Below are 25423 nucleotides of genomic sequence, written 5' to 3'. Positions count from 1 at the left end.
TCACATTGAATATATAAGTGAATGGTTTTAAGCCCACACAAAATCTTAACGTCGCCAAGAATTCCTGACTATAGAGATAAATTGTTATTTCATTAAAATGATACACATAGACTATTCTCTGCCGGAGCAATGTTCTATGAACATATAATATATCTTTATAACCTGCAACGGATAAACGTCTTACAGTACTTAATCGTTTCAAAATTTGAGGCATAAATTAGAGATATTAGTCAGTAGTTTTCTCTTTCGAGGTAATAAATCTCTCATCATTCAAATATTGCTTTTGTCTGCCAGTTGCACTCTTAGAAAAGGTGTCAGCTCATGTAATAAATGTGTTGTTGACTACGTGACAGAGTGCATCACATGAATTTAATTACTATGCTTATTCATCGACAGATATGTGTCGTAAACGTATGTTAACACAAAATGTGTGTATATGCTAAAGTATATTGCAATGAAGGTCTTCAAAACGCACTTAATAATGATTGATAGGTCGTCAGCACAAAAAAAACTCGGTAAATATAACTTGGAATGTTTTCTTGATAGATATGATATCAGATTAATTCAACAGTTGAAATATACATTTGTTATTTTCATAACATTCGGGTTTTGGCTTTGTATGCTTTCACATCACATAAATTTCGCATGATAGCAAAGTAACACCAAATTGGAATGCTTTAACTGATTTGTTGTGTTATCCTCGGCAATACTTTTAAATGTATGTTTTAACTTTATTTTATTGCCAAATAAATTCAAATTCAAATTCAAATTTCACCTCTATTGTTCTATCTATGGTTAAGTGCGGTCACAATGGTCGTAGCTGATATGAATATGGATTAGATGAACAATACATTATAATGACCCATACTATTTCAGATAAAGTCATGAAATATGCATCTGTTCATCTCATACATATTCACGTCTGCGAATACTCAAGATACATCATAGCGTAACACTGAAATAGCAACAGAGGTGAGCATGCGAGAAAATGTGAAATCATGAAACTACTCCGCAGAAAGAAAGTTTATGAAAATAGCTTTATTTTCTGAAGTAAGTACGTCGACAGGATCTAGGGCATCGTACTAGCTTCATCATTTACTCATATACTCTGTATGTGAGTGTTGTTCACATTTTAAATTACAATATATGTTGAAATTATATTTAAGGAAGTAGGCAGATTTCTTTATAGAAGCTATTGTGAGGGGTACAAGTAGCCTTGGATATAATATGCTTCATTAACCATTTCGAAGTTCATGTAATCTCAATTAGAATTAGGTATATTAACAGAACACTGATAACGTCAACGTGATGTCTGTTTTTATCAAGTAGACACATAGTCGGATTAAAGATGTTCATGAAATCACAGTGGGGATGTAAAAAGTAATGTCTTCATACCACTCGAATGCAATATACCTAATTACAAATATATCAAGTTCAGCTGATGTTATTAGTATGGTTTCTATTGGGATTGAAAATCTCATTTCGATGCTATTGTTGAGTTATTTGCAAAGTATAATGAACAAAATATATGTTCAAGAGCATACTGCTGGGATTTAAGTCGTGAATCAAAGTGCCAGTTAGTCGACTGAACCTTTGAGATATCAGAGAACATTCGATATTCCTAGTTTACCTTTATCAATTTAAGAAAAAAAAACCATGGACGGGGAGATTACGGAAAGTGCCTCAGATGGGGATATGTATAATTATAGAAAATGTCTTTGAGTGTCCAAATGAAGAAAAAAAGAAACATTGGCATGAATTATTTACAAACTAGCGAAATTGTTGTAGAAGACATTAATCGGCTTTAGATCGTAGTATCCTAAAGTAGTCTGTCTCGTACATGATCAACCGCATTTAACTAATGGGAGGCAATGATTTGTGTCAAATCCGAAACTGCGGGTATGTTGGACAATGAAAGCAACTCTAATCATTTCCTTGGGCAATTTTCAGAGGGTAATCATGTCTCAGACTTGCTATGTCGACGTTTTGTTTATCCGCTGGCTTTTAGACGTTAGCTTAATATGTCGATGTTATCATTAAGGTATCCCAAGTTTCATTTTCCCCCAAATTTTAAACTCGTAACCTAAATATCAGTATTAACATACCTAGGAACCAATATCCTTAAAGCTAGGTTTTGTTTCAAGTGCTGGTTTATTTCCCGAAATTTTGCAATTAAGGCGAAATGTTGTAACTTATAAACACAGAGGTCACGTTAATATCCACTCAACAGCGTGCTCTAAATTTGTCTCAAGTTTGTGAAATGGGACGGTTAATATCAGTCAAGAAAAACAACCTTTTTCAAGCATGGAAACCTGCGTCATATAAAGAAGATGTTGTCCCTTGGGTAAACTAAACGTAATGCAATCTATACATGGCATTTTGGGTCGACCTATCCAGTGAGCCATTGACGAGTAAACTATGATTGTTCATGTAACGAACTTCGAAAATCACCTACCCCTGAAGACCTGTGGATAAATCATACTGTATGACAATGTCTAAGCTGATGGGGTTTAATCAGAAATAGTGTACATAGATGTCCGATATTATCTGATTTTGTCCAGGCTGTAATGAGTAAAGGGACTTTTGTTATAGATTAGTCTATGATATCAAATTGTCTAATTTACTGGGAAAACTGGTATTGTATCGTTAGCTCAGGTCATTATCGAGATACATCGAGCACAGCAGGTTGTCTAATTGGCCGTATCCGCCGTGTTTTCAGCTGATGTATACTGTACTTCTCTTTTCTAACTTTTGACATTTGGTCTATGTTCGTAAAAGTTTGAATAACTTTGAATACGACTCGTCAGTCTGAAAGATTAGAAATATTGCGACAGGGTAGGGAGGCTAACATTTAGCAACGATGCTCGTTTAGCACATGCTGTGTATCAGCTTAATTCTTTTAATTATAAGAGACTGGAATTGCTCTATTGGTGTTACAATTGACACTTGAACAATGACCTGTAAAGTATTACTCGAGAAGTAAAGTTTTATATGTACTGATAACTGAAATTTTAAGTGTTTAAGCTAAAATCCAGAAGTTCCAGTCAAACTTTTTTCTAATATCAATGCAGTCTAGTCTGTTGAATATGCTGAAAACCTAGCAATGACATTGATATTATTATAAAGAATGTTGAGTTTTAAAACTTGATTTATAAAAGACTGAGTACTGTCAATGTAAAAAAGCATCTTTAGTTTCGTTTACCTGTTGATGTTGTTGTTGTTTTTCTGTCGTGTATGATTTTGCTTGTTTTTATCTATTTATATTTTTATTTATTTATTTATTTATTTATTTATTCATTGATTTGTTTTATTATTTATTTATTTTCGTTCAGCGTGAGAATTTTATTTTTTGTAACCTGCATTAATTTATTATCCTTTTAGTAAAACCATACTGCAGTTACACTCGCGAATTTACTACAATCTAATAAATAGGTTCCCAGACTCTCTCTCTCTCTCTCTCTCTCTCTCTCTCTCTCTCTCTCTCTCTCTCTCTCTCTCTCTCTCTCTCTCTCTCTCTCTCTCTCTCTCTCTCTCTCTCTCTCTCTCTCTCTCTCTCTCTCTCTCTCTGTGATGTTTTTAAAGGGAAAAGTCGATGTTGATTCAGTTCCTAACAGGTGTTGAGACTGTACTTTAGATACAACAGGGTTCTAGTAATGCCCATGGTAACCATGGTGATATGATCGTACCTTTGACACTTTAAGTTTTTTTTAATTTTATTATATTTTATTTTTTTCATCATTAAAACAAATACACACACAACCACGAAACAAATACAATCACAAGATAATATAAGATAAAATAGACTGCGTGTTCTGTTTCTGGAACTGTGTGACTAGGAACAGACAAATAGCAAATGCAGAGCTAATCAATGACCAGTCCCCATCTTGAGAGATTAGTGGTTTACTCTCCTTTAAAGTCTACTCAGTTCTGTAAAATGGTTTGGTGAGATTGTTTCCTGACAATGACTTGTAGGACAACGGTATCTGATCATAAACAAACTAGTTTTAATAAGAATTAAGTCCCTAGTCTCATGAATATTTTATTTTTTGAAGGCACTGAGGACATGTGTGAATGAGTTCGTAAAATGTAAGAACGTCAGAAACTAACAGTCCAATTAATTCCACGTCCTGCTGATATATTATAACATGTTTGCTCACTGTCTTTCATTATACGATGTAGTACACCACCAAATTACTTTTTTAGATACTTTTTTTTAAATCCTAAGGGTACACCTTGTAGTGGAGATGTTAATTAAGTAGGCATATGTAGAAAATAAGTGGATGGGTTGGTCGGTAGGAAGGCAGGTACTAGGTAGGTAGGTAGGTAGGGCGATAGATGGATCTACATATATATTTGATAGATAGATAGATAGATAGATAGATAGATAGATAGATAGATAGATAGATAGATAGATAGATAGATAGATAGATAGATAGATAGATAGATAGATAGATAGAGAGAGAGAGAGATGGATGGATGGATGGATGGATGGATGGATGGATGGATGGATGAATGAATGAATGAATGAATGAATGAATGAATGAATGAATGAATGAATGAATGAATGAATGAATGAATAAATAAATAAATAAATAAATAAATAAATAAATAAATAAATAAATAGACGGACGGATGGATGGACGGATGGATGGATGGATGGATGGATACAAAGAAAGAAAAAAGAAAGATGGGTTGGAGGATGAATGGATAGATTGATATGGATGGTAGGTTTGGTGGATGGATGGATAGATGGATTGTTGGATGGATGGATGGAAGAACGGGCACATGCACAGACGGACAAAAACAGAGACACCAAGAGACAGAGATAGACAGACAAGGCAGACGGACAGCTAACAGTGGATTTATGGGTGGCTAGTTCGGTGGCCTGGTCGATACAGAGTGAAATTAGTGGTGGTACTGAACTTAGATACAAGTAATACACCGTGAATATAGTGAAAATGATAAACCCTTCGAAGTTTATTGTAGTATATGCAATACGTACTAGTACGTGTTGTAGATGAATCAAAAGAAAAATGTCGCGGGAAAATTAAAAAAACTCTTTATTTATTCACTATATTATGTAGAACTTTCCAGATTATTTAACGCAGGACAGCTCATCTCGATAAGTTTGTAGTGTCTCCATTCCCATGCCTATTACAAAAAGTCGTACGATGAGAGGAAATTAATGGAACGGGTTATTCTGATTGCCATGTAGGTACGTGATAAATCCACGAAAAGTGACTACCTTGCTGGGTTATACATGATGAAAAAGAAGTAATTGTGGTGTTGATACCCTTGGGCGATCCACGGTATTCTTAACAATGGTCCAAAATTTTCATCCTTTTAAGTGTTTTCGAGAGATCGCACTTAGGCATAAATTTATGTTTGTAATAGCCATCTTTTATCATTAGTAGAAGTTATTGAGGTGGTTATATGTCAAAACCATTCGCACGTAACGTTTCCTGAAATTATGTTCTATTACGTCGATTCTGACTGATTACTTGCAGAGCACTAAGCCTGCCTGGTAACTTGTTATATTGTCAAGCGCAGACTTCGCTACCCTATATAGTCGGCCTTTGTAAAGCACAAAGGGGTGTGATGACTTGAGGCAGACTTATAAGGCAATATTTCTAAGTGTTGTCAATTTAATGAGTTTTGCACAGAGTAGTAGCGATGTTTTTTATGAAAGACCTGACGGTATGATTATACTGAATTTGCCTTTGATTAATATTGTCATTTGTAAGGCACCCCAGACTGTTGAATCTAGGACAGTCACTTTGACATGAAAGCACCACATACATGTACGAACATTCACTTTTTGCTTTCTTTAGCGGACTAATCCTTAACTTTTAGAGGCATACAATTGAAAAGGGGTCGCTCTTACCATAAGATAAGACAGATGGCGACATCATTATTTACGGTCCCGGGTGGGGGAGGAATCGACGAAGAAACATCGACACTGCTACTCTTTCAAAGTTTTAGTAACCACGTAACCCCCCCCCCACACACACACAGGTTTCTATCTATCTATCTAATAAATTTATATAGCGCCAAATATCCAAAGAAAACAATGTTCAGTGGCGCTTAGAGTTAGAAAGGAGATGAAAAAGCTCTCTGAAATATGTGGGTTTTCAAGCGTCTTTTGAAAATGTTAACATTGGGAGAGGTTTTAATGTCCAGGGGTTTGTAAAGCTTTTTGAGTGAAAAGTGCCATCAAATAGTCAAGGCTCCCTAGTATAGTATCTGTTCAGCTAACCATATCCCTTTACACAATCGTGCACATTGGTAATTCAATTATAACAACATCAAACAAAATTGAGAAAACTGCAAAGAAAAGAGATTTAACATGCACAACCTAATAGGAGATGATGAAAATCATCGCAAACGCATTCAAAATGGCCGACAAACTGTGAATGTTTTGGTAATAATATATGCTATATTCAATATCATTGCGGTATATTCTATTCAATGTGGCCCAAATACTGTATATCTGTTATGTTTCTTCAATTGAATTGAATTATATTCAATTGTTGTGTTTTTACTTCTAAAGGTGTCATTACAACATGATATCTCTCGGACAACAGGAAAGCTCGGGGCTTTTGGAATTTGAAAGCAATAAAAACACCTGCGTGGAAATTATAGAGCAGCCGCATTTTAATTGATTTATCGGATATAATTTCGTACTTGCACTGAAAGATAACCAAATAGAGAACGTAGATAAAAGTTGGTTGAAAAGCATACTCAATGTTATCTATTTGAAAGGTGCAATATTGTGTAGGACTTCCTCTTGAATGATCGTGCGAATGCTTGATACCCAGCGCTTAGCATGGCTATTGAACAACACCTCTGTAATTGGAAATCCCTGTACAGCTTACGGGTTTGTAAAGGATACATTATTTTTTGTCCGTATCATGTAGTGCCTTTCAGGAAGCGGCAAGAGTAAAAAGAAGCGTAACCTTTGGTTTTCTCCGAGTAGTAACTATTAATACCTCAAAGTGTTTGACAGATTTCTATAATGTAAGCCAGTATTACCTTCATTATCTCGTGGTCACTACATGTATATATTCTACATGGTTATAGATACCTAATATTCGAAACTATTCCTCTTAAGCAACACGGCCTTGTAATTCTATGGAAAAGGATGCGTTCCCATAGGGTCAATACTTTTTCGTATCAAGCCCTCAATTATCAAATACTAGATATCCAAATATAGTACATGGCGTACCCAAAATGCCCAAATATGGCGTATCGCGCACAGACTATAATGTCCCATATGTCGTATATATACTACCACAAACTATTGTGCAAAATGATACATGACATACCATATACATCCAGATATAGCACATGACGTCACGTGCACACACATCCAAATATGATATATGGCGTACCGCACACACATCCAAATGTCATATATGGCGTGCCACATCCATCGAAATATGATATATGATGTACCACCCATATCCAAGTATGATGTATGGTGTACCACACATATCCAAGTATGATATATGGCGTACCGCACACATATCCAAATATGGGGTATGCCTACCACACACATATTCAAATATGGTGTATGCGTATGTACGCATATCCAAATATGGTGGTGTATGCGTACCACTATATCCAAATATAAAAAGAACCGTGACCACACTACTCAGACAGCAGCTGACTGTCAGAACATTATGAACGTACAACGGCCTTTGACTACTACCCTAGATTCACAATCAAAGCTACACACTAGTTTCTTTGCTTGTGTTTTGTAAGGGTTTTCAACCATAGCCATTGTAGTTCAATTTATGTCTTACGTGGTCACCTTGTTAAGGTTATCATTAGCTCTTATCTTTCTGCCTCGGCATCATCACGTTTGCTCATCTCTCGACAGTTATAATCACCCTGTCAGAAACAAAACTGCAAACTCCGACAAATTGTTGACATAATAACGATCACTCGTGATTGTATCAGTCCGATTCTGTCATAAATTGATGACAGTGGTACACTCACATCATCGCAGACAAATTATCTTCATTCTCTGTAGGCGTTTGAAGATTTCCCCGGGGTACCACTTAGTTTATCTTGCTTGCAAATAATCGATTAGCTTTCGTGATATTAAGTTGGGATCATTTTGATGAGTCCATGGGTAAATTGAGATTAGGGTTTGACCCCGGATGCTACTTTGACTTTCCTTGTTATCACTGGATTGCTAATACTTAATTTTGTTGACACCCAGACCGCATATTAAACTGTTGGCAATTTGTCTACGTAGTAATCCTTGCGTAAGAACCGCCTGCCTATAGCGATGCGTTTTACAAATTATATGTCTGTCTGTCTGTCTGTCTGTATGTATGTATGTATGTAAGTATGTAATTTCGCTATGTATGTATATATGTATGTATGTATGTATGTATGTATGTATGTATGTATGTATGTATGTATGAATGTATGTATGTATGTATGTATGTATGTATGTATGTATGTATGTATGTATGTATGTATGTATGTATGTATGTATGTATGTATGTATGTATGTATGTGTGTGTGTATGTATGTATGTGTGTGTGTGTGTGTGTGTGTGTGTGCGTGCGTGCGTGCGTGCATGCATGCATGCATGCATGCATGCATGTATGTATGTATGTATGTATGTATGTATGTATGTATGTATGTATGTATGTATGTATGTATGTATGTATGTATGTATGTATGTATGTATGTACTTGAAACAATTATCATTCCGGAATTTATACACAAGGTTGGGTAAATTACGTGTTGTCTTTCTTGTTCCTGACACTTATCTCCAACGGATGAAAGAAGGAAATTATCTGAAAAGACTGACAACATTTCTAACCTCGCTACTGCCTACTTGATGTTGCGACTAACTACTTTAACTTGTGAATCTACGTCCAGAAAGTGCGGATGAAATTTCACAAAAGGCGCCTCTCCTCATAGGGCGTCACATTAGTCATCACAGAGAGGAACCGACAATCTACCAAGTTATAAGAGGGACTAGATAACAAACGGATGACTATAGATATAGCAAAATACTAGACACGAGAGCTCTTTCAATTACGTGAATCGAACACCTGTACGGGAAAACGACACCAATCAATTAGTGTTCACGGTTCTCAATAGAATACAAATGTCGGACGCGTGTTCTAGTTGCATCTAAACACACAAAGGGACAGTATCTGTATAATTAAAAGTACATGTTGGCGCCAGGCTGGCTGGTCTGTAATCAACTTAAATTCAACTAGATGTGTTCTATTCATTAATCAACGCTTCATTTTATTATAAAGTGGTTTGAGAGTATATCAACCTGTCAACTAATATTTTACCTAATATTACAGTCATAAATATCACACAGCATAAAATCTATAAATACCATCAAAATTGCAAACAAATACTCTATGCATTTGTCATTGATACCCATGACTGGCCATCAACTTTCATTTAAGCATTGGATAACCCTTCTTTTAGTTAGGCCAAAGGACCCCCCCCCCCCCACACACACACACACACACACATCTCTTTCTAACTTAATTGGCCAAAATTAATATTTTTTCAGACAACACAATCAATTTTAAATCAGTATGTAGTACTATGTAATGCTAGAAATAGAAAACCAATATGCAGTGATACAAATGTTCCTTTAATTAGTGTACTGGAGTGTAGTGCCGTGCATTTACTACAGCGAAAATTCGTCCATTTGTCGAGTTGATGGTATTTTTAGAAGAATTAATATTTTAGGGGGTTTAATAAAAAGTATATCGTTCTTGTAAGATGAGAACTAAAATAGTTCAACTCTGCGCAAAAAACAACAAACAAACAAACAAACAAACAAACAGACAAACAAGCAAGCAAACAGACAAACAAACAAACAAACAAACAAACAAACAAACAAACAAACAAACAAACAAACAAACAACACTAAAAGAATAAGTGTTTTATCCTACATTTCACTATTAATCTTGCCCTTTGGTTTAAAAACTCTTCTGGCTAGACAAAGACTAACATTGCTACAATATTGTCTGGATTGACAAATAAATATATTGCTATAGATCTCGAGTTGGTGGTGAAATAAAGTTCAATTCATTTCAATTCAATCTTACTGTCTAGGTCAATAGAAACCGTATTAAAAGTGACTCCCCATCTTTAACGATGAGCCTTTTTGGACATTTTACAGGGTGTTCTCGTTCGGTGTTGGTCCAAGGGCATCCGTCCGCCTGGTCCAAGGTATCGCGGCAGCTGGTCGTGGAACGGCAGAATTCATTGGATTAGAGGAACGTATGCAGAGCAAGGTAATCTTCAAAACATACTATGTTGGAAGAAATGTTATATTACCCAGTCAATGATAACGAAGGTGACACTTCCAATTTGACAGCACTTATTAGACTGTCAACAATCACCTTGACTTTTTTTTGTAATTTATCTTTAATACTGTTTTTTGTTGATTAAATCATTGCGTGCGTTGTACCTTTGATGAAGTCGGATTATACATTTATGTGTTCGAAGCGTTCCACTTCGATACTCGATGAGTATATCGCATGTTATAGGCTATGTATGTGCACAAACTTAGTAACAAATAAAACATATTTCAGAAGGGTTTTCAGAAATATGTGACAAAATATAATCCCCATCCGAATACAGACTAAGTATGTATCTATTTATTTTATGTTGTAAGCATATTTATATTTGCATGGCATAAGAATCTTGTCATGGCAATGTTGAACAGTCAATTTAAAGATTAGTATAATTCTACAAACAAGGACAAGCCAGTTTAACTTATCTTTTTACAACTACTTGCCTCCTTAATTTATAAATTAGCTTACTCTCCTTCTCCCTCTCGAACCTTCACCTGGTAACAATCTTCACTACATCCGTGGATACACTGACCCCCCCCCCTCAATAAAACAAGAACAAACACACTAATAAACGCACAGAGATATACACATGTACACACACACATGCACACAACAACAACAACAACAACAACAACAACAACAACAACAACAACAAAGACACGCTCGCATAGGGACATTCAAACATCAAGCACAGTCCATTCGGTTAGTTTATCAGGCTATTGCGATGTTAAGTAAATCACACAGTGTTGGACAGAAAACATTAAATAATAAATATAAAACCGACGAAATATACTATTTATATTTCTGACGAGGTATATGTATGAGCTCCCTAGTTGAACGTAAATATCCAAGCTATACTAGCTGGATATGAATTTATTCTTGGAGACTAGGTTAAAAGTTGAAGACAATCTTTCAGAAAGTGATAGTTGAATGATTTTCATTAACTCGTGTAATATGTTTTGCAAGTCCTTACCCAAGGGTTTTGAAGCAAGAAAAACAGTCATTACATAAAATGTAAAATAGTTCAATATTACATTGGAAGCAAAATATTACATTGGAAGAGCCAGTGGGTTTAATTTATATTATTTATATCTGTGGGCCTTCATGCTCAAAACATAGATGGATTTTATGACTTTAGGGACACCATGCATTAATAAAACTTTTAATGCATTCAGTAAATGTTTTTCGAAAGTGCACAGAGTGACAATAAAGAAAGTTTGTGAAGATATTTGAGGAAATTGCCTTATGTGAATATAGGTTATGTTCCTTTGAGACCACCATATACATTTTATCATATAAATCTAATCAATTTGATGAACTGTGCACGCCAGTACTACAGCTTAATTATGTACAAGAAAAATCAGTATCGCCTTTAGTCACTTGACATGTTCATGATAGACAATGCAGAGACTCATGTTAAATAACACGACACGTCTGACTGCCCTTATTACCATGTATTTCTAACGACAGAAAATACACACATGCGCACGTACGTACGTACATACATACATACATACATACATACATACATACATACATACATACATACATACATACATACATACATGCATACATGCATACATACATGCATACATACATGCATACATACATACATACATACATACATACATACATACATACACAATATAAGTGTCAAATACAAAATGTTTTATGTGTATTGAATTATTAATATGTGTTGTTACACCGGAAATGATGAATGTTTGTTGGGGAAATAAATCTAGTTCTAATCATCACCCTGGGTTACAAGAGTTGATTGGTCTTGCTCTATCGAGTGTATAATTATATACCCCTAGGGCGCTTTAAAATATCTGTAAATTATTGCTTAATGCTTATGACATCACCAGTACCATTATATCTTGTTGTGTAGGTTGAATATAATGGGTAAACATGTCAGAATTATAGCAATTTTTAAATTTAAGTTTTAGTAGACAAACATCTATATTATGAAAAAAAATATGTGCAATCTTTGCCGTGGCAATCAATCACATAATATCAAAGGTAGTGCAATCAATCAATCAATCAATCAATCAATCAATCAATCAATCAATCAATCAATCAATCAATCAATCAATCAATCAATCAATCAATCAATCAGCCAGCCAGCCAGCCAGCCAAACAATCAATCAATCAATCAATCAATCAATCAATCAATCAATTAATCAATCAATCAATCAATCAATTTCCATTTTGACATTGTGGTTTTTTAGTTTTAAAAGACAAACACTACACACACAAACCAGTGATGGAAACGTTTTTCTGATATATTTAAATTTGCCCTCAAAATCTAACCGTCTCTTTATCCTCAGTTTAAAATGATGTTACTGTCGCAGACTGAATCCAGAATACATTAAAATACCTCATGTGTACTGATTAACATTTATTTCAAAATAATTCAATAGATAATATAATTATTTGTAAATTACTAAATTGCCCCAAAATATAACAGATTGAGTTTGTGTGAATATGTCTTCTCAGTGATAGAAAACACGAGGTAACAGTGAATTCGTTTTCCCGGTCGGCATACTACACATATAAACACAGGCTTGCGGTATTCGAAAATTTCAAGACATCAACTTGAACACAGCGGCTTTCCGCTATCACCATAATGGCTTAAGGCAAAGATACGTGGCTAGATAAGTACTGGAAACATTGGTATGGTGCTTGCAATTATCGAAGATAGTGAAACGGCGATTGGAATTTTTTTAGCCCAAGGGAGAGTTTTCTTTTTTCCTCATTTATACGCCTGAATTCCATTTGACAACCTCGATTGCAACGGTAATCAAGTCATCGAAGGTTTTTTTGTTTTTTACCTTTTTGACGTTTTATGTCTATTTGCCAAATGAAGTCTGTAAAGTGGTGTATCCTATAATAACTTCGAAAGTTTTCTACTAATTAAATAATCATGTACAAATCTATGATAGTACATAAGCTTTGTTCTACGTGTTGCCATGTGGTTACGGTGGAAGATTTTGACTTGGCGTTTAATGGGCCATTAACCTAGTTATTTAGAAGTAGAACGTTCTGCTGCACACAAGGGAAATGCTTTGATACAACGTAAGCACATTACATGTACAGCGAAAAATGAAAATGTGCATTTTTTTCTCTAACATTTATTTGGATTTGCCTAATACCAGCTCACAGCATGTTTACTATATGCGTGTTCAGGAAATGGAGTGTTCTTTTCATTGAAACATTTCTTCGCATTATACTTTTAAAACTGACACTTGAATTATTTATTTTCGAACTAAAAGCCTTCACTTTTGTTTTCGTGTGCCTTGTCTCAAACAGTGTGCATCACTGCCTTGTAACACGACATTCTACGATAAATCTGCCATGACTGGACTGTGGTTTGAGTCGAGTAAAATTTACAAATTTCTTGGTCACCCGTTGCTTCTCGCGTACCATACACAGAATTGAATTCTTAAACGTCTCGATATTTCAATATCATATTTTGCGGTCGATTTAAACGGAATATACAATATCAGACGGTCGTGCCAGACAAGATACGTTTCATGTGCATGACAGTGTATATTACATTGACGATTTCTGTCGTGTGTGTTTCCATTCAGGTGAAAGATTTTGATGAGCAAAACGATAGAATTGATCTCATATTAATACGACTACCTATTTGTGTAATCGTAATACGAAATCCGAGGAAATTGGATGTTTTAATATCATATATATTTGATGCACAATAGCACGGCATGTCATTCAAACAACCAGGTATACTCACAATAGTTCAAAAGTTCACATTTAAAATGTCATCCTGGACATCATTTATATTTCATAGCTCGGTTGTCAGAATGAATCAATTTGTTTTCTTGTGTAGACGCATTCAAAACTTATGATTTGCCAAACGGCCATGTTTGAATTGGAGGTAGAAGAAAATGACTGCAAAGTCGAACGGAGTGTCATCTATATCTTTCGAATGTCAACAAAATGTCAAACAATAAAGAAATATTGAGGTTCTTTGTCTTATTTTCATTAAAATCATCAATATATTTTCTTTTTGGCGGGCATAGTAGGCGTAAAAAGAAACTGTGTGGTTCCGATTACATTCAATTTTAAAATAGGTGGAGTAGGTAGATTTTTTATTTTATGTGCGAGAGTCTAGTTCAGGGTTTCCATTGTTTTGCAAATGGTCTCTGTGTTGTTTAATTCTTCCTATGATGTACAGCCATTATAGATTGGAAGAATAGTTTTATATTGTCTTTTTAAGTTGATGTCAGTTTCCGCACCCACTATTTCTTGCGAGACTTCACGATTTTCGCGATTGTATTATTTTTTTTTCGAATACGTAAAAAAAGTTTAGGGTTGGCGTGAAAAACTAGGTGGGGATCGGGTCACCGGAACCACATAACTTTTTTTAGATGTTCTTTGTTTGATATGGTTTTGATGTCTATTTAAGAACTTTATACGGTGACCCCAGATTTTTTTATTGATATGAACCGAGAATGGGTTGTAGTATTCATGAACAAAGAAACAGCAAAAGTTAGTTCTTAGGCGCACACTATGTTAAGAATGATGTGCTGTGAGCAACAGCTGAGGGAAAAAACATTTGTGAAAAGGGAAGCAGTCAACCGCACAAATAAGATGCTGTGATGTCCATCAGCCTCTCAGATTTAAGAACTTCCATTTAATGATGTCGCTTTTTTACTGCGTATCCTATAACATGCTATAGAGATATCAATCACAAAATGAGACATCCGACAGCTAGTCAGTAGGGATGTTTTCCGTGTGTAGGAAACATCCATCAATTTTAAAACATGTATCAAACACATCTTTCTCATCTTGAGAGACACCAACAAGGCTTTGTTGTGGTGGTTATCCCATGTCCATGCGGATTTCTCGAATTTCTTATCGCCTTCTTAACGCTGTAGAAATCCCTGCGGGGTTATTATCTCTGCAGTTCTTTCCTTCTCTTGAGTCTATTCATAATATTGCCTTTTACTACAAGTTGGAAGTTGATTGTATCATTAACTCAATTTGGAAAAGTGTCTATTTGAGGTAGATTTCGAGACGATTTATGTGAAGCTTGCACCTCGACATTCCCTATATGATTTAGAATTGAATAGGGATAAGTGTTTGAATATCACCTGCGGTGCTAGGTGACTATCGGTCACGCGTATTTATCGGGGAGTATTGACTGACAGACAGTAAAAGTGTCTATTGACCGCTGGCATCATACTAATCAATGCGCGTCTGTGCCCCTAGCCTTCATACCAAAGTGTGTTCCCCGTCACATTCCATCAATCATGACCCTAGCATGGAATGTGAATGACGTGTTGGTGTACCAAACACTATAAACACAGTGCTTGGATAAATATTCATATGCCCCGCATTCTTTACCAAAAGTATGAAGATGTCCGTGTTTCCCACTTGGACATCATGATTATCACAAGTTTGGTAAAGAGCGCCATCTATTTCTGATCAGAGGCAATACATTGGGACATTCACAAGCATCTACATGTATGCTTGTTGTATGTTTGCTTGTTGTATGTAATATTTTAAAAAGAGAAAATTCACAAAATCTACCGCATGCGTCTATAGATCTTATTTCCTATTCTCTCAGTTACGGAGTACTTTCAGATGATGCTATTCCCATCATTTTTCTTTGTTCAGCCAAGGATAAAAACTAGTGCCCTAAGGTGCCTTGTCACTTCGAGTCGAAGACAGGAAGTGACAACGCCCTCACGTCGCGGCAGAATGAAGAAATAAATAATAATGCTATAATTAAAAGCAAATATAATTTGTAAAAAGAAATGGCGACTTTGTGACCTTTAGACTGATATTTCGAACACATCACAACGAAAGACAAAGGCGTACATTATCTTACATAGAACGACTTGCGTGTAAATCCACTATTTTGTGTTCGAATCTATTCAACTTGGCTTGCACGTCATAATGAATTGTGTATGACTATTGACTGAACGACCTCCAATGAACTATATAAAAGTGCACAATGAATTTAAATTGAGCTAGGGGTGCTAATCTTTACCCAAGTCCACGTATGCCTTGCATGTAATACACTGAGTAGCATTAAATACAGATAATATCATTAGTACAAGAAATAGTGCATTAGGACTCAAGTGTGATAATACTATCAAAACTAAACGCATGACTGTAAATTATTATTGCCCATTAAGACATGACCTTTGATGACCCTCAATTAAATGATTAAACCTACCAAAGTAGATCACAGCGACTTCTTTACAGTATTAAGAAATGGCCCCGAGTTACACAATTATTTATATCGGGTTTTTTATCTTTGTTTTTGATTTTTATATAATAGCCGACGGCTACACAATTCATATAATCGTAAATGTTTAGTAATGTGATCTAGAAAACTGCATTGTACTTAGAACTGGTCTGATTTGATCATTGAGGACTAATTAGACCAAAAGTAATCTAATAAAAGTTTGCTTCTGTCTATAACCGTGGCACCTTAGTTTTAAATTGAACATATATGAATAACCCTTCATACGAATGCATGATACCTTTATCTAATAAGAAACCATGGAGAGGAGGGATTGGGTTCGTTAAATGCTTATGAAGGGGAACTTTAAGACTTGGCCAAGACACTTTTTCGCCTTACAAATTAAGAGTGACAGCTTTTCTACAGCTACATTTCTTTATGCAATTTGATAATGTTTGACGCTGAAACTCAGAGAAGCAGTGAGAGAGAGAGAGAGAGATCTAGAGAGAGAGAGATCTAGAGAGAGAGAGAGAGAGAGAGAGAGAGAGAGAGAGAGAGAGAGAGAGAGAGAGAGACAGAGAGAGAGAGAGAGACAGAGAGAGAGACAGAGAGACAGAGAGAGACAGAGAGAGAGACAGAGAGAGACAGAGAAAGAAAGAAAGAAAGAAAGACAGGCAGGCAGGCAGGCAGGCAGGCAGGCAGACAGACAGACAGACAGACAGACAGACAGACAGACAGACAGACAGAGTTAAAATCATAGAGAGTGGGCTGGACAGATTTATAGAATTATAACATTTCTAATGAAGCAGAATTGATTTTTTACTTTCTTGTTGGTTTACGTCACATGTATACTTACAATTGGCATTTTTGGTCTGCAAATGTTCTTAACATGCAAAATGACAAAACAACTAAACCTTCAAGTTAATTATAAATAAGTGACAGCTTAAATTTAGCGAATACATGCTGAAAATCTGAAGTAAAACATGTCATGTTCTGTATATTCGTTTTGTTTGTAGGTAATTTCTTCACTAAAGAAGTCACTTCAGCCATTTGTTAGTGATGTAAATATAACATGGTCTCTACCACATGGACTAGAAGTACAAGAAACGCCTAAAGACTTACAAATCCTGACCCCTGGGGAGAGACTTGTGGTGTACGGTGTTCTGTATGACACCAATATTCTGAAGGAGGATGAGAAAACAACTGAGAAGGAAGAAAACAACGAACAAGAAGAAACGGAAACAGTGAAAAAAAATCCACTTGAGGAGAAAGTGCCTTCAAAGGAAAAATCAAGTTTTGAGGATAACCTTTTAACGAGTGAGTTGACGATTTGTCAAGTTGTTTCTGGTTGCAAAGTACGTAGAGAATACTACAAGCACTCGAGTAAATACCCCACGCTCCACATGCAGTCACGCTTCATGGTGTTCTGTCATATTCTTGAACGCCCTGACACCCTAAATACACATAACTATGATGCCGCCATTTGTCCAGTACATCTCAAAGTTCCCTTATCTTGCTTACTCTCTTTGTTCACAGCGTAGCTACCACTATACAGCAATGAAGCTATAGGCAAACTAAGATAGACGCAAACTAAAACTAGTTGTATATGGGAGATCACACCAGTGTTAGTCTAGTAACTATACTATCTCTCTCTCTCTCTCTCTCTCTCTCTCTCTCTCTCTCTCTCTCTCTCTCTCTCTCTCTCTCTCTCTCTCTCTCTCTCTCTCTCTCTCTCTCTCTCTCCACGTATAGTCAAAGGGACAATTTCTACCGAAAGTCGAGCTAATTCTCATACTGGGAAAAGGGTGAACAGCACAGTCAGTAGTAATCCTGACATGCGGTTGCTTTGAAATTGCTTCCTTTGTACAGTTTAGCCTCGGCCTCCAGGATGGGAGTAAGTCAGGGGAGAACGCGATATTGTCATCACATTTATATCAATGCTCCAATAGCATTAAACTACTGCTGTCAGTGGTAAGAATGGAATGTCAAGATACACTGTACCAGGGCGTCCTCGCCTGCCTTATCTCTTAGAGAAGACCACTGAGGGCGGTGGTACAACATGACTTATCTTAGCACTGTCTAAAATACCTTGCCGGTTGAATATCAATGATTTTTAATGATCTTTGATGTCCTGGCTCACGTATTGATTGTCGCAAACTTCTTTATTTTTATTTGTAGTTGAGAATGAACCCAGGTCAGATCAGCAGGTGAAGCATCTTGACAACAGAGCCTTGGTTGCACTTAGACAGAAACTCTCTCGAGATGAAGATGCAGACACTAAAAGTAGTGATGAGGGCATTGTAGATGACCAGGTTGGTTTTGCTTAGTCAGTCGGTATGTATGTATGTATGTATGTATGTATGTATGTATGTATGTAAGTATGTATGTATGTATGTATGTATGTATGTATGTATGTATGTATGTATGTATGTATGTATGTATGTGTCTGACTGTCTGGCTGTATGTGTAAGTATATATTTTTAGCTGTTTGGTTGCTGTTACGTCGTTTGCTTTTTTGACACGTTTACTGTCTACTCTTCTAGGTGCAACAGCGTTACTTTGACATCATATCTCGAAATGGGAGGGCGCTCTCTAACCCTGAAACAGCGTTCGACTCTGCTCTTCTTCGGAAACTTCTCGACAGCATTGCTGAAGAACAGAAAGCCAAAGCTGCCAGGAAAGAAGAGCGACGGGCTAGGTATCGAGAGAGATATACTAACACAGAGCCTCGGCGAAAGATTAGCGACGTTGTCCTTGCTCCATTCACCTCGGAATGGGATCACTACATGCAGCTTGGACTTGGAACGAGTACTTCAGATAGCTTTAGGTTTTCCTGGGACGAGGATGGTATGTTACCAATGAAGGAAGGGGGTAACGAAGGGCTAGCTGTATTGAGGGGCCTTTTCTGTGGAAGACCTTTCCATTGCCAGATATGTTTTGATTTAACTACAGTCATGGATGGGGTAAAACCCGTGAACGAGGACGAATTCTGGGAAGACACGGTTCATCGTTTGGCAGCAAAATCACTGATACAGCATTACGACAGCTTGTATTTCAGAACAGCCAAAGATGAAGGTAAAATCTGTTTAAACACTTTTCTATTGCTTATATATTTATATTAATTTGACGAACACTGTCGTAAATTCTACTTCAATACAATCTAATTATGTAAATTATGTAATTATGTATGTAAATTATGTAAATTATGATTCTAATGTTGATTTGTCGGATAATGAAAAACGTAAGTAGTTAATGTCAAGGAACGTAAGAAATACATTATGATGTAAAATTTATCACATTTGCGTCGAAAATAAAACCCCAAAATATATCAGTATGTGAGAATATCTGTGAATTATTTTTAAAATCTACTCCAAGTGTTGTTAACAATGACTCGAAAATGAAACTCAATTTCCATGGGAGTTGTACGTTATGCCAGAAAAAGTTGAATTTGAACTACATATGGACAGTCCGTCAATTCTTCTAGAACTCGCCAATTTGGTTCTAAAACAGAACAACCCTTTGGCGAAAAAAAAAGTGCGTTGCAAATGTTGTGACCCGAGACTTTTTCCGCCTGTCCATGATATTGGCTTTCATTCATGAATGATATTGCGACTTCAAAGTTTCAGGTATACGTTCATGAATTATTTTCACAGCAAAATCAAACATTTGGCAAGTTTGTGGACATGGGTTGTGGACATGAATTATAAGTAACACTGTATTTGTATTATCTTCAATTACAGGAAAGTCGAATACAAGCACTGAACTCAGTTCTGACGAGGCACTATCTTACAAAGCTAAGATGGTCGACGTCAGTGACGTCAGTGGTGTGGTGTCACGGCATACAATGTTTGTCACTGTCAATCAAGAATCTAACGAAGAATTGCCAACTTACGTACAGGTAAACTAACTTTTACTGATTCCTAACCAACTCTCATCGCTGGCTGCGCTGTCACCTGTACACTGTCTCGTAGGTTGACTCCCAGGACGCGAGATACAGGGTAGTATGACAGCAGGAGTACCAATGTCAAATAAGTTAGGGATTAAACGTGTAATCGTCGACAGTCAAAATTTGAGCCACCCTGTCTTGGTTTCTCGCACTTTACTAAAACTCACCAGATCAGTAACCTAGCTACTGGGCCCACTTCAGCGTTGCGGGGTTAATATTTGCGTGTGTAAAACCTGTTGTTTGGCATAGATAGCTATCTATAGGAAACGTTAGTTCAGAACAAAAGAATGGCCCTGTTCAATATTTATATTTCCACTGATAAGACAGCACTAATGTAAGAAGCTCGGATTGAATATTGGACCTTTAAACAATGCTCTTGGCGTTCACCATTTGTTCTTGAAATACAAAACCTACTTAGAAATAAAGGCTTACAGTAAGCCTATCATGAAGATAATATTGTCGTTCCATCAAAATGGTGTAATTCTCGATTTAAATAGTCATTCCTAAACATTACAACTGATAGAAATAATACTCCATATTGAATATCGACCAAGTTATTTTTTCTATGAATTTTAAATTCATGAAATGTGTTGTGATCATATGTTCTCCTTTATCGTTAGCTGAGAACATATAAAAAATCTATTGAACAGGTGTTGGGCTTGACAAGCCAGAACCCTATAAAACAACTTATGATTTCCGCTCTACACGGTGAGCGAGATATTTCTTTCGTTTTTACCATTCCACCCTAATCACGAAAAGGCCATTATTCAAAGGCTGTAAACATGAGATTCATCCGAAACGCCATTCCTTCCTTTCTTTCTATCTCAGATTCAACCAATGATTCGTCGAAACAAAAAGCAAACAGTTGTTCGTCGGAGTTCATATCGACGTAGTGGGTACACGACAGGTCTTGGTAGACGACCGGAATCATCATTCAATGACCATGATGATGACGACGCGTTCCTATCAAGGGGTAAGCTTTTCATCTTCATTATCACACGCACGCACGCGCGCACGCACGCACACACACACACACACACACACACACACGCACACACACATGTAAACACACAGCACTCGTAGATTTCACCGTGAAACCATGTCCACTCTTGAATACCGACAATATCAGATACAAAATGAAATCTTACCTTGTTAGTATTACTCTTTTGATCAGGCTCAAGTTTTCTGGATCCGACGATGAGTTCTAGTCATTCTCTACACGGGACTTACCCAGCTGAAGAATACATGGAACCGATCAGTCCTACTCCGCCGTACCGTGCCGGCCCTCCTGACTCATTAGGTGAAGTATATGTACATTGCAACCTTTTTGTAACTGTTCTAACGCCCACTTCAGGCTTAACAGATACAAATCTCGTGTTTTGCTTTGAATGCCACAGGGGTCATGATTAAGCAAAAGCTTCCATACTGCCTTCGGTGGTACATATCTGATTTCATATCATCTACAGAATTAGAACAAAAATCGATTATAAAATTTGAAAAACAAAAAACAAGTAAAGTAGTGAATCGATGGTTATTAAGAGAGTAGCTGGTCGAGTTATCTTTACTAAGTTAGGTATTTTTTCCGGTCCACTGGGGTATTTAGTCTTTTTCGTTTTTTCAACTTACATGTCCAGTACAATACCGAATGTGCAAGTTAGTCCTTTTAATATGGACTAGAATAAGTGGCCCTTATATGAGGGGGGGGGGGCAACTACAGGTTGAACAAAAAGGGTGAGTTCAAATTCATGATTGCCCAAGTTTCGGCGCCAATAAAGTTACTCACGCAGCCATTGGTATTTACTGACCATGTGAATTCCAGTTTTCTTAATAGGCTAGGGAGTCTGAAAGACAGAACAATGTTCAATTTCGTGTCCATTAATGATGTTAACATCATATCTTTTTCTCAACACAGGTCGTTCGCTTTCGGTGTCTGTTTCCCAGGCAACGTTGTCAGGGGGAAGTTGGTCTCGGTCGTCTTCTTTTAAAAAGAAGGCAAGCTATATAGGAGCTAAATTGATGCGAGCACGGTTTAGTAACACACCATCAAAACAGCCATTATTCAAGGCCTTCATGCCAGACCGGTCTTTAAGCACAGAGGTCGTGGAGCTACTTTCATTGATAGACCTCCAGTTAGCCTGTGGTGCGTGGGAGCTGAATATGAAGATGGCGGAGGCGATAGACATACCACTAGAAAGCCTGAGACGTTCCTCTCCTTTATGTCACATGCGCCCTCCTGCGTGCACATGTGGTCATGAAATACAAATCAGAGTAGAGGACATGTCGGAGGAGGTGGACAGTGGGGAAGAATTAGATTTTGACGACAGGGGGAGTTCTAGCGGAGGTGGGGTTTTGAGAAGGCAGCAACGGATATCGGAAGATGATAACCAAGGAACAAGTACTACAGAGTCACCATCACCCTCACCATCACAAGATAAGGATGAAAATCAGAATGATATGCAGAATGAAGATGGTGAAATTAGCGTAGTTGTACCAGTTCTTAACCGGAGTATGAGCAGCGAGGGACAGGTTAGTGCATCGAGCTCTCCAAAGGAGAGACACGCAAAGCAAGAAAGTTCTAATTTACTGCAAACAGATGGTCGCAGAAGGAGGAAGTCTATATATTATTCTAAAGATTCCAAAGAATCGAGCTCTTTATCAATGCAAAGTCAGGATTCTGGTGACAAACAAAAAGGCAGAAATAAATCACCTGGAAACATCAAAGAGATTTTCACTTTTCCTACAAGAAGAAGAGCGTTGCATCACTTTCCCTGTCGTTTCTCTACTACGGATGAAGACTTATCGGTGTTCTCAGACAGTGTCTTCTCCCCAACATCACCACCAGACTATGGAACGCCTGTATTCCGAATTGAAGACGAGGAAACCAACCAACTCTGGGCAACGGCGCTAGCCCTTTCATGGCTCGAACACAAGTGTTGCAATTTTTTCGAAGAATGGGAACTGATCGCTGCAAAAGCAGATAGATGGTTGGTTGACCAGCACTTACCTAACGGCTTCGACCTGCCAGGTCTTAAGGCAGCTGCTTCACAAGTACTTGTATTGTTGGGTCGACCTAAATTACAACGACAGGACAGCTTTATAAATTAATCATCAAACTAACATGTGATAAAAGAATTATGAAGATAAGACTTATATTTTATGAAATAATTGTCAATGTAATCACTTTCAAACCACTATTGGCTTCAATTTAGAAATAAGAGTAATCCGTGTGATTTTTGTTAAAAGAAAATCGATATTTTCTGAAATAATGCTGAAAGATCTCATGTGCGTTGGGTTGGAACGTCGATGTACCAGACATCGAACGGATATCAGGTTTCATGATCTTCAACGCATGAACACGATTGCATTTCCGGTGTTTTGATTGGAGTCGTGAAAAGTAACAGTACCATATTTTTAGCTTTTGTACCGAAACAATTTATGAAAGCGTCTGGGCATTTGTGATGGTTATCGCTATTATGTTCATTTTTCCGCAATAATTTTATATCATAAACTATTTACAATTCTATTGACACGTTGTAGATTCCGAGACTTTTTCGAAGTAACTAGGTGGCTGAAATTTGGTAAATGTTAATGAGCTGATTTTTCTGACGACACAACCAAATTATGTCCCGCCAAAACTTAAGATTTGTTGAAGTAGCTAGGTGGTTGGTAAAGACCTAATTTTTCTGTCGACACAACTATCATTTTTCGCCAGACCAGAAACTTTTTGAAGTAGCTAGGTGGTCGGTAAAGACCTGATTTTTCCGCCGACAATTACAATTAGTTCTGATTGCACTCATGGCTTCACTCACAAATCTTACACCTACAAGTTATTTACATTCTTGGTTGGTCACACTGCCACCAGGCTTTAATACCACACATACACAAAAGACAAAAGTGATTACACATCAATTGTTGTCACATCTGGGAGATAATGCCAGCCTCGCACTGAAAACCAGAGATAGCATACCTTTCTCTTTGGGAAAACAATTAAGCTCTGGAAAAGCGTAGGCACCTACCATTGGCTTACACATTGGCGAACTACATACGAATGAGTTATCTGGTACTTTGTACATGTAAACTTACTCGAAAAAACTAGTTGAAGGAAAAGTGGACTTAACTAAAATCAGCAGCACTGTGCCCTCTTTTACCTTTCCTACTCACAAACACAAAGCATCAAAGCAAAAAGTTGATGGTTGCTCGCATGGTGACAGCGTTTACACTGAAGCTGTCCAACTATTGACCAATACTGCTCCCTACAAGAGCGCCCTCAACGTGCCACAAGAACATTAATTTCTCTCAACAGGTTGTAAACTCTAGAAATTATATTTTCACGCCAAACAGCACTTTTCGAAGTAGCTTAAATAGGGCTTGGTACTGACCTGATCTTTCTGTCGACATATTCCGTAATTTCCAGCGGACAAACTTGCTAAAAATCATAACCTTTTCACAAATTTCTTGTTTCCGGATAAATTGTAGTCTGTCTTCACAAAAACGGTAATACTTTCATATCAAAATGACAGGCTGTAATTAAGAATCAATTTCTGAAGGCAGGGCTGGTAATTTCTACCGGATGCTCAAGCAATGATATGGCAAGGGTCAAAGTGAAGAACCTCGTTTTCAATTATGACGCCACTTCCGCTATGCGGAACTACCGCAAGAAATATCTCTACGACTTTTTTATTTAATATCTAGATGTTTTTTAAAATTCAACTCCTTGTTCATGTGATTTTCCAAATTTTACGACTGATATTTATTTATATTTTATTCGTTAGGCCTAATAAAAAAATAATATGATTCCGATTACACTCAATTTTAGAATGGGTGGGGTAGGTAGATTTTTTTCATGTCTAACTAAGAGTCTAGTCTAGTTCAGATAGTTATGTTTTCCGCTGTTTTCTGAAATCA

At 36.8% G+C, this 25423-nt stretch overlaps 1 protein-coding gene across 1 annotated transcript in view; it reads left to right on the top strand.

Moving 5' to 3' along the window:
- The window catches only part of LOC144451774 (von Willebrand factor A domain-containing protein 5B1-like), a 28163-nt gene extending 4540 nt beyond the window's left edge, over positions 1-23623 (top strand). Inside the window, exons 2-10 of the mRNA XM_078142678.1 lie at positions 10178-10292; positions 17589-17893; positions 17949-17955; positions 18756-18884; positions 19116-19647; positions 20313-20470; positions 21347-21491; positions 21693-21818; positions 22431-23623. Of these exons, the coding sequence (XP_077998804.1) occupies positions 10178-10292; positions 17589-17893; positions 17949-17955; positions 18756-18884; positions 19116-19647; positions 20313-20470; positions 21347-21491; positions 21693-21818; positions 22431-23623 (2710 nt within the window). The remainder of the gene's footprint in view (positions 1-10177; positions 10293-17588; positions 17894-17948; positions 17956-18755; positions 18885-19115; positions 19648-20312; positions 20471-21346; positions 21492-21692; positions 21819-22430) is intronic.
- The last annotated feature ends 1800 nt before the right edge of the window (positions 23624-25423 follow it).

Source organism: Glandiceps talaboti, chromosome 21 (genome assembly GCF_964340395.1).
Source record: "Glandiceps talaboti chromosome 21, keGlaTala1.1, whole genome shotgun sequence".
In the NCBI taxonomy this organism is placed as follows: Eukaryota; Metazoa; Hemichordata; class Enteropneusta; family Spengelidae; genus Glandiceps; species Glandiceps talaboti.
This window is presented reverse-complemented; position numbering and strand designations above follow the sequence as displayed.